Genomic DNA, 10000 nt, shown 5'->3' on the forward strand with positions numbered 1-10000 from the left:
AGTCTCACTCTGTGGAATGCTGCAATTATGTTAAAAATCCATTAATACTTATCCTGACACAGCAATTCCTCAGGACTTGACAACAGAATAGCAAATTAAGTAGTATGGCATATGCCCTTCAGGGTTCTAAAGCCTAAAATTTGCCATATCACCAAATCATTTATTCAAATTTTGATATACACAGTACATGGATTCCACCCTATTTCCAGTTCCATAAGAATACCTGTTCTGTTGACTTTAACTGATAGAATTCCAGAAGACTGATATTGTCATTTTTGGCTGGCTACTGCATTTACTAAAAATATTTTTTTGGAATAGGAACATAATAAGAACAAAGGTAAAATAAAAATGAGCAGCAAATTGAGGTCTTACCAAACCAGGCTTCATACTTAAATGACTTAGGTGGCTAAACACATACAGAAAACTGTGAATCACACATACAGCATTGATGATTTCAATAGGAAAATAATAACTGATATATCACATAAATCATTATGAAGTTGTCACCCTTATGGATATCTAAAGCAAAACACTTAAAAATGTATCAGTAGATTACTTAATAAATGAAAATGTGTAAAAGTTGTACCAGAAATTATCAATCAAAATTGATAATTATTGGTACAATGAATGCATAGAGTCTCTTCTAAATATCGAAATAAATTACATTATTCCATTTCAAATAACCATGATATTGCATAATATTAAGTAATGAAGTCCAATTAAAGATGATTTGCATTCTTATTACAATATCCTCTTTGCCCCTCTAATTAATAAACCAAATCCATCCTCACTGGTTTTAATATTTCCTACCCTTTTATCCATAACGACCGATATTTCAACCATTCAATGTGATTATCATGACACTCCCCTTTATAAGAAATAATAATAATAATAATGATAAAATCCCGACATTTAACACTCGTCATCTCGCACTTCTCCCAACCGACACTCACTTGACAGTCTCCCCGTAGGTATTTTCCACAAACTTCCGTATCTCCTCCTTCAAGTTACCCAAATTAGGGTCTTCTAAAGTCACCACAAACTTCTGTGTGTTGGAATATTTGACCCGGACCTTCATCGTGTCTCTCCGCGTCTTCTGACATGTAAACAAACGCCCCCACGCCGGGATCCGGGAATTTTAACTCGGGGGAGAAGCAGCTTATTTTAATTTTCCTGGACAGGGGGGGTTTTAATTTTCATATTCTCGTGAAAGACTCGTCTGATTTTTAGACATTTGTTTTTAAGGAATTATTTTTCGGAAATTGAATGTAATTTTGATGTATTTAAGACTTTCACGGATGATAACAATCGATTCCTGATAAAACGTGATATTGAGAAAAAGAGTGAAACGTCAACAAAAGGTAATTATTTACTTGTTTTTTTTTCTGATGCTTCAATTTAATGTCATCATATCTCAGATTTATCAACCAAATTACAAAAACACATCTTGAATTTTATGATTCAAAACAGCAGAGTCATAATTGGCTTTTAATATCTTCTTCCTGTGAAATTATGTGAAATAATACACAATAATACACAATGTTCATGCACACATACATACAAACACACACACATGCACACTCGGACAATGGGTGTATGTTATAATATATATATATATATACATACATACATATATATGTATATATACATATATATTTATTTATTTATTTGTTTATATTTGTGTGTGTGTGAGTGTATGTATGTGCACACACACACACACACACACACACACACACACACACACACACACACACACACACACACACACACACACACACACACACACACACACATTTACTCACACTCACACACTGTGTTTGAGTGAGCCAGAGTGCGTGTGCAGGTGTGTGTGCGCGCGTACATACGTATATTATTTCCCTTCATAACAATATATAAATAAATAATATATATATACATATATATATATGTGTGTGTGTATGTGTACTTAAACATTAATATACATGTGTGTATGAAACAGAACGTGTGAAATAATAATAATAATAATAATAATAATAATAATATTGATGATGATAATAATAATAATGATAAATATAATAACAATAGTAATAATAATAATAATAATAATAATAATAATAATGATAATTGTTATTATTATCATTATTATCAAAAGGATAATACAAATAGTAATGGTAATAGTAATAATAATATTAATGATATTATAAATAATAATGCCTACAGTAATAATGATAATAATAATAAGAAGAAAGAATGGTAGAAAAAACAGCATGCACAACCGCGATTTATTGAAAATGAAAATAATGATAATAATGATAATGATAATGATACAATAAATATGATAATAATAAAAGCTAATGTTAACAATAATGTTAAAAGCGATGAGACTGGCAGTAACAACCGTGATGATAATGGCACCAGTACTGATAATATTAGAAATAATGATAATGGTGATAAGGCCGGAGGTGATAATAATGATTATGATAGTCATGATGATAATGATAATAACCGTAATACCAATGATAGTGATCATAGCAATAACAATGCTAATGATGTGAGTAATGAAATGATAATACTAATATTATGATAACGATGATAATAATGTAAAATAATAAAGGTAACAACATCACAGTAATAATAGCAGTAATGATAATGATAATGGTGACAGTAATAATGATAGTAATAGCAATGATGATAATGATACTAGTAGTAATGATCATAATAATGATATGAATAATACTGATAATAACAATATTGATACAAATTATAATAGTAATCATAAAAATAACAATTACAAATATTACCATCATAATGATAACAACAGTAATAATGATAGTGCCAATGATAATATTGATGATGACGATAATACTACTCTAATAATAATGATGATGATGATGATTGTGATAATAGTATGATAACGATGATGATAAAAATTAGGATGATAATATAAACGATTTTGATAATATCGATAGTAATTATAATAGTAGTAGTAGTTATACTAATATACTGATTATAATAATGATAATAATAAGACTAATTGTAATAATAATAACAAAATTAATATTAACAATAATTTCCCGCGACAGAAAGTACTAGGCTGGCTTCCGGCGGGGAAGTGAGATTCCCTTGACAAAAAGCTACAGTAAAAGCAACCCATCAAGGACAAGGAAAACTCCAAATACAGACTAAGCGAGGTCTTACAAATACCAGCCTGGGACTGGCGCGTTGCAACCTGCCCACGCTGAGGTTAGGTGAAGCCACTTTGACTCTTGGCTGGGCAGTTCATTTAGTGATGGCGTCATGATAAGAGAGAACGCTGGTTGGCGGTGAACTTCAATTACACTCCTCATCTTGAATGAAATCGAGAACATACATTTACTATTAAACGACGTAAACGATACTATTAATAATAATAGCGAGGTTGCCTTACACGGCAGGTGGGGCCGGTCGTAAGCAGACTGGCGGCCAGAATAGAGCGAGCCAAAGGCGAAGGGAGTGGGAGAGGGAGTGAACAAAACTGGTATGAAAGGTTGGCACAGAAGTGCTCCGAATCCAAGAGGGTTTCAGATGGGAATGAAGGAAATCTTTGGGATACGAAGGGAATCTTTGACTTCACTGAATAGAGATCAGCCGACCTGGTTAGAGCAGTACAGACAAATAAATGGTTTACTGACCTTGAATTGGAAGACAAATAGCGAAAGACTCGAGAGATTCTAGTGAAAGCAGTGAGAATGAGCAAAATGCAATAGATAATGCAGCAATACATGTAAGCGAACAATTTGGTGGCGTAAGGCAGTGTGAGGCAGGTTTTTTTCAAACTTCACCTAACTTGAGTTTGAGGTACATGAACAGGAAAAAAGTTAAAATAACAATAGCAACAAAGACCAGCAGAGTAGTTTCTATTATTGAAATAGACGAATTAACAGAAACAGGCAGGCGCCAAGAAGTCTTTGCAAAGTTAGGACAAGCAAGAAAGATTGTCGGGTGAACAGAGTGAGGGTGAGTAATATAGACAATGAAGGAATGACAGACAAACTGGATTTTTAAAAAAAGAGCCAAGGCTTTGAGTGTCGTTTACGAGGAAGTGAGGAAAAGATTTTTAAAAGTAAGCTGCAGATGTACGGGTCGTGTGAAACGATCGAAGCAGAATAAATTATTTCAGAATAAAATCCTGTTATTTAATGTACGAGTTTATTATACGAATGAAAGGAGAATGTTATATCAGACGCTGATGATAGCAAGCAATTTTGGAGTGGTATGTGAGGCAGGGCAGTAAAGCATGATGAAGAGGCAAAATAGCTACAGCAATTTCAAGTGATTCGAGACCTGTAATTAACAAGAAAACTGATAAAGCCACAAGATAATTGGCATAAGAGAAAAAAGATAGGTCTTCCAGGGCAACAGCCTCTCACCCTTGTTATTTGTACTTGTGATGATACCTCATTACTTTACTATTGCAAGAGACAAAACCTTGTAATTTAGGTCTCGGAAATTGCAGTATCAAGCACTTATTTACGGATGATCTCAGTCTCTTTGCCAAGAGTGAAGAGCAGTTAGGCGTGCCTAGTGATTCGCTCTGCAGAAGACACCACGGCGGGGTTTAGGACCTCCAAGCGTGAAGTTCTGATAATGAAGAGGGGGTAAGCCTTGCCAGAAGTAAGGGAACAGTGATGCCCAGCGGAGACACTACGAAGTCAGTGGAGTAAGATGCAGGTTACAATTTACCTTGACATTTTTGGAAGCAGGTGATATAAAACACACAAAAAAAGAAGGAAAGAAAGATATATATATATATATATATATATATATATACATATAACTTCAAGACAGAGCGCCCAAGTCATATCGAAAAAAAAACCCTAAAATCACAGCTGAATGGTGCAATTACAATATGATCTACCAACTCGCGTGCCCATAGTATATCATGAAGCAGATGTCCTTGACCGGCCTTTTGCAGAGCTGGAGAAAAGGACAGTCCTAAAGCTGCTTGTGGCCGCCAAAACCACGAGAGACTGGCAAAGCGTAAGAGGTGTGCGGGTGAAGGAAGGGCATTCAGCCACAAAATAATGGAAGTAGAATGAATAATGAAATAGGAAAATAGAATAAGGAACAGAATATGAAAATAGAATAAAGAATCAGATATGAAAATAGAATAATGAGTAGAATATGAAAATAAAATAAAGACTAGAATATGAAAATAGAATAAAGAATAGAATATGCAAAAAGGAAAAAAGAAAATAGAATAACATTATATAATAGAAACAAAAACATAGTAATGAAGCAAATAATTATAATAGTGGCAATAATGATGATAATAATAATAATTATTATTATTATAATAAAGATAATAATAATAATGAGAATCTGATTGGTAATAACGATAATAATAATCTTGGAAATAATAAAAAAAAAATAATGATTACGATATTACCAATAATTATAATATCAATGATAATGATGACGATAACAATGATAACAAAAATAATGACAAAGATAATGATAATGATACTAATGTTAATCAAATTTGAGTGATAAAGATAATATTAATGGTAATGATAATGTTCATTACGATGACAGCAATAATGATGATAATTATGATGACAACAATGTTATAGATAATGCTAACAATGATAATAATAATGTTGATAAAAATGACAATGATAATGATAATACTAATAGCAATAATAATGTTTATAAAAATTACAACAATAATGATGATAATGATAACACTAAAAATGAGTGACCTTTATCGGTTGAAATGCGGAATTTGAAATTCTTATGAAGTCCAGCGGGAAACTAACCCATTTAAAAAACTATCACCAACATATATACGCGAAATAAACACAATGAAGGGGGAAAATAACACTAATTGTGTAGTGATATCGCTTTGATGTTAATTATGAAGATCAGAATAGGTCCCGCATATATTGATCTTGTGCTAAACTTAGCGTAATTGGAATTCACAGATGTCCATTCATGAATTACATTATCTTCGGTTTCGATCTTTAATGAAATGGATTTTAATTAATACACCATTCAATCTTTTTAATTTCCTTGTGTTTGTAATACTGCATGGTACGATTCAAGCGCTAAAGATCTTTAGCATTTTTACGCTGCTAACTAGCGGATGTCAAGGCGGCTGGGCATCATTCCACCCACGCATGCCAACCTGTTAACACACTGTCAGTTTCCTTTGATTGCTTCTGCACAAAGACACTTCAGGAAACGTTATCAATAACTTTGCTAAATGGCTTCAAAAAACACACGTGAAATTATAATCAACAATAGGAATTTAATTACCCCTAAAACGGAAACCTGATTTGACCCCAGGAGCAAAACCCTTCCTCCCCCAAATCAACCCTTCTAAATAAAAAACCTCCTCCTCTCCATCCAAGGCCCACCAAACCCTCGAACCCCCCCCAGGGCCGCAAAAGAGACCTGGCCAACGACTGTCCCCGCGCCTCCGGGAGGGTTGGCCGGCCTGGCGCCTATAAACAAGCGGCCGGCCATTGCGTGCGGACGAAGGCGCTCGACGGATTTCTTCGCGCCCGACCACTCTTTTCCTGCCGTCGGGAGCCACGCCGAGGGAAGCGCCGAGGGCCAGGGAGCAAGGGCGAGAAGGAGAGCGGTAGGTCGAGGGGCGGGGGCGAAACAGGGCCGGGGAAGGCGAGGAGGAGGGGCTAATTAGGGCGCGAGTGGGTCGAGTCCCGATCCCGTTTTGAAAGGAGGGATCAGGAGTCCGTCGGGTTTCCTGCTCCTGAGGGAGTCCTGAGGGAGGCGCCGGTCGAGTCCCCTCGTCAGCGGCTCGCGGGGGGCTGGGGCTGTCCGGGGAGAGGAGGAACGTGTGGGGCCGGGCTGGGGCGGGCTGGGCGGGCTGGGCGAGAGGCGGGCGGCGGGGAGGGTCGGGAGGAGGCTGCGAAGGAGGGAATAAATATTGATTATTATTTTTCCCGAAGAGCTGGTTCAGGTGTGGGGGAGAGACAGCCGTGACTTCTGGGTCGTAATTTGTATTTGTCCAAAGCCAGAGAAAGTAGAAGACAGTCTGGTGAGTTAATTATAAAGAGGGATTTTTCTTTCATGTAGGTTTTTTTCAAGGAAATGCAAGTCAAGTACAATGGCAGTGCATCAGCCAAAAGGGTATATAAGACTATAATAACTACACTAAGTCTGAAAAAATCTGAAGGAACTGCCATATATCGCTGACATTTAACATAAGTGCAGGCAAAGAATAAGGTCAGAAATGAGGAAAATCGGTCGCGCCAAATGTCGTGCTTTCAGTGATTAAGTCCAGCCTTTCTCACCTTGCAGTGAACCATGTAGATACATGGAAACCTAGTATTAACTGTCGTGATGTCATTCCTTAGATATTTGATGTGTTCTACATTATTAATTGTGCACACTTGCACATGCACAGCCATCTACTGGCAAATTTGACATTTCTTCATCATTGCTTGTTCCTAAAGTGAAATTTGTTTACAAGGCTACTTCTCTCTCTACATTCTGGCAAAAGCAATCTCTTACTGAAATTGTTTCAATCTCAGGCCTAAGACTAAATTCTGGGGAAAACAATAACTGTTCCAGCTGCAGAAATACACCAAAGGTTCATCAATTCCCTTCCCCCACACCTCAGCCTTAAGGTAAACCCATATTTAGAACATATAGTTGTCATAACGAACTGACTCATCATGAAGGGTACAGTGTCGTGACGCTCTAGAGTGAGTTGAGGGGGAAGTTCCGCCCCACATGGCAGACTCCCAGGCCAAACCGCTGGACACTTGCTAGAAGTCACAGGAGTCCGTGATTTCTGATACTGTCATTGAGGCATTAAAATGTAAAGTCGGTGGCTATCATGGTGAAGCCCCTGTTAGGGGTCCAGGGGCAAAGCCCCTAAGTTATGAAGGTCTCAATGGGAATCTTTATGATAGTTTGAGCATTAGGATGGGCTTCATTTGCTCATTTGTTTGCACAATGTAGTGTCAAATCTTCCATGGCCGAATCTTAACTCAGGTTTTTCTATTTCCCACTTTCCCATTTATATGAAATACTGTTTTTGGCTTCAGTATTTGTTTATTTTTACATTTTTTTTTTTTTTTTACCTTTTACTTTTTACAATGCTTACTATGAGTGAAATTAGCCATCCCCCCCAAAAAAAAAAATGAATCCCTATGGAATCCCCAAGATCGTTGACTAGAGTTGGGGACATAGTTTCTGGTGTGGTTATATTGTAAGTAATTGCCGGCAAAAGTTTTTTATTGAAGCAAGAAGATAGAATGCACCAGTGCAAGTATTATATTTCTGTAATGAATAGCTTCTTTATTTTCAAATTGGCAGTTCTAACTAAGATACCCACACTGTATACATCCATGAAAATATCATAGATTTATAGACTAGTACTCATAGCCATCAGAAAAGTCCGTAATACAGTGGGAACTCGACTGGTTGTGGTGTAATGAAAGTTCAAAGGTTGTTGTTCTTTTTCTTTTATAGGGTTTTAGACTTCTTATGTCTATATTCCCTGGATCTTGTTTCTTTGAATCTTCTTTCTGCTGTTTGAAGGTTTTCTTCTGTTATTAATTTGATCTCTGTTTCATATAATGTTGATTATTCTTGTTTTTTGTAAGAAGATTTTCACGTGTCACAGTATGTAGTACTTCTCTGCAGGAGGTTGGCTTTCCCTTTTATGAGGAGATACTTGGATTAGTTAGTTTTATCTTTGTTAGTGCCTCTAGTAATTTGGTTCATCTTCTTCTTTCTTCTTTGATAGGGTTTTAGACTATATGGTAGTCTATACTCTCTGGATTTTCTCTTGTGGGTCTTTGTTGTTTTCAGATTATATCTATTATTCTTGTTCTTTGTAGGAAGATTTTTGTGTGTCTCAGAATGTAATAGTTCATTACTGGTGGTTGATTTGCACCTGTGATTAAGAAATTAAAATCAGGAGTTTTTTTTTTTTATCTTGTTTAGTGACAGTAGTAAATTAATTCTGTGTGCATTGTAAGATTAAATGTTCTGGTGTTTCTTCTTGGTTGTTACACCATCGGCACATTGGGTCTGCTTCTGTTTTTAATATGTACAAATGTTTTTTAAGTCTTGTATGTTTTGTTATTATTCTTGTTATGCTCACATCTATTTTTCTGTTTTGCGATCTTGCCCATGGTTGTGGATTGATATCTTTAATATAGTAGTCTTTTGTGTATGATATTTCATTTATATTGGTTATCCAATTTTCTTGATTTTGAGTCATGGCCATGGGATGATTTGGTGTATTTTTATTCATATTTTCCATGAAGTTTGATTCTATGTTTTGTTGGATATTAGACCATGGAGGAATTGGGGATATGTTGGGAAGTATGTTAGTTTATTTTCCATTTTTTGCAGGTTTCGATTACTCTATATTCTAATGTCTTTTTGTCCTTAGTTGGGTTAAGATTTTCAATGTTTTTTAAGGTTAGATGTTTAATTGCTATGTTATCTTGTTTTTCTAATTTTTTTATGAATTGAATACATTCTAATTCGTTTATCCTTTTTACTATTGGTATCTGATTTGTCATTGCTTGTAGTGCTATTATTGGTGTTGATCTGAAGGATCCTTTTGCTATTCTTATTGCGCTCTTTTGGATGGTTTCCATTTTTTAAAATTCCGTCTGGTTGGTTGCACCGTATATTGTAATTCTGTATTCTATTATTGGTTTTATGTATACATTATAAAATTTCATTAAGGTTTCTCTGTTAGCTCCCCAGGTTCATGATGTCAGTTTCTTCATTCTGTTCATTCTATTCACTGATTTTGTTTTTGCGTATGTTATGTGGTTTTTCCAGGTCAGTTTTGGTGCATCGGAGTTGAGTCCTAAAATACTATGGTTGTTTGTAAATTCCGTTTCGTCATTTCCTATTTAAACATTGGGTATTGTTCTGTTTTTTTGTTTGTGAAACACATTACTTTACTTTTTATTAGATTTATTCTTAAGTTCCATTTATCTGACCGTTCTTTTATTGTATTTAGGCTATGTTCTAGATTATTTCT

At 35.5% G+C, this 10000-nt stretch overlaps 2 protein-coding genes across 3 annotated transcripts in view; one reads left to right on the forward strand and one right to left on the reverse strand.

Annotated features, from left to right (window-relative positions):
• LOC125033976 (F-box only protein 7-like) overlaps positions 1 to 1112 on the reverse strand; it is a 4718-nt gene extending 3606 nt beyond the window's left edge. The window contains exon 1 of the mRNA XM_047625580.1: positions 954 to 1112. Coding sequence (XP_047481536.1) covers positions 954 to 1078 — 125 coding nt within the window. The 5' untranslated portion in view covers positions 1079 to 1112. The remainder of the gene's footprint in view (positions 1 to 953) is intronic.
• A 5344-nt stretch (positions 1113 to 6456) lies between these two features.
• LOC125034153 (DDB1- and CUL4-associated factor 7) overlaps positions 6457 to 10000 on the forward strand; it is a 17363-nt gene continuing 13819 nt past the window's right edge. For both annotated transcript variants that reach the window (XM_047625824.1, XM_047625825.1), the window contains exon 1: positions 6457 to 6604. The gene's annotated coding sequence lies outside the window, so the exon portion shown is untranslated. The remainder of the gene's footprint in view (positions 6605 to 10000) is intronic.

The sequence above is a fragment of the Penaeus chinensis genome, chromosome 17, assembly GCF_019202785.1.
Source record: "Penaeus chinensis breed Huanghai No. 1 chromosome 17, ASM1920278v2, whole genome shotgun sequence".
NCBI lineage: Eukaryota > Metazoa > Arthropoda > Malacostraca > Decapoda > Penaeidae > Penaeus > Penaeus chinensis.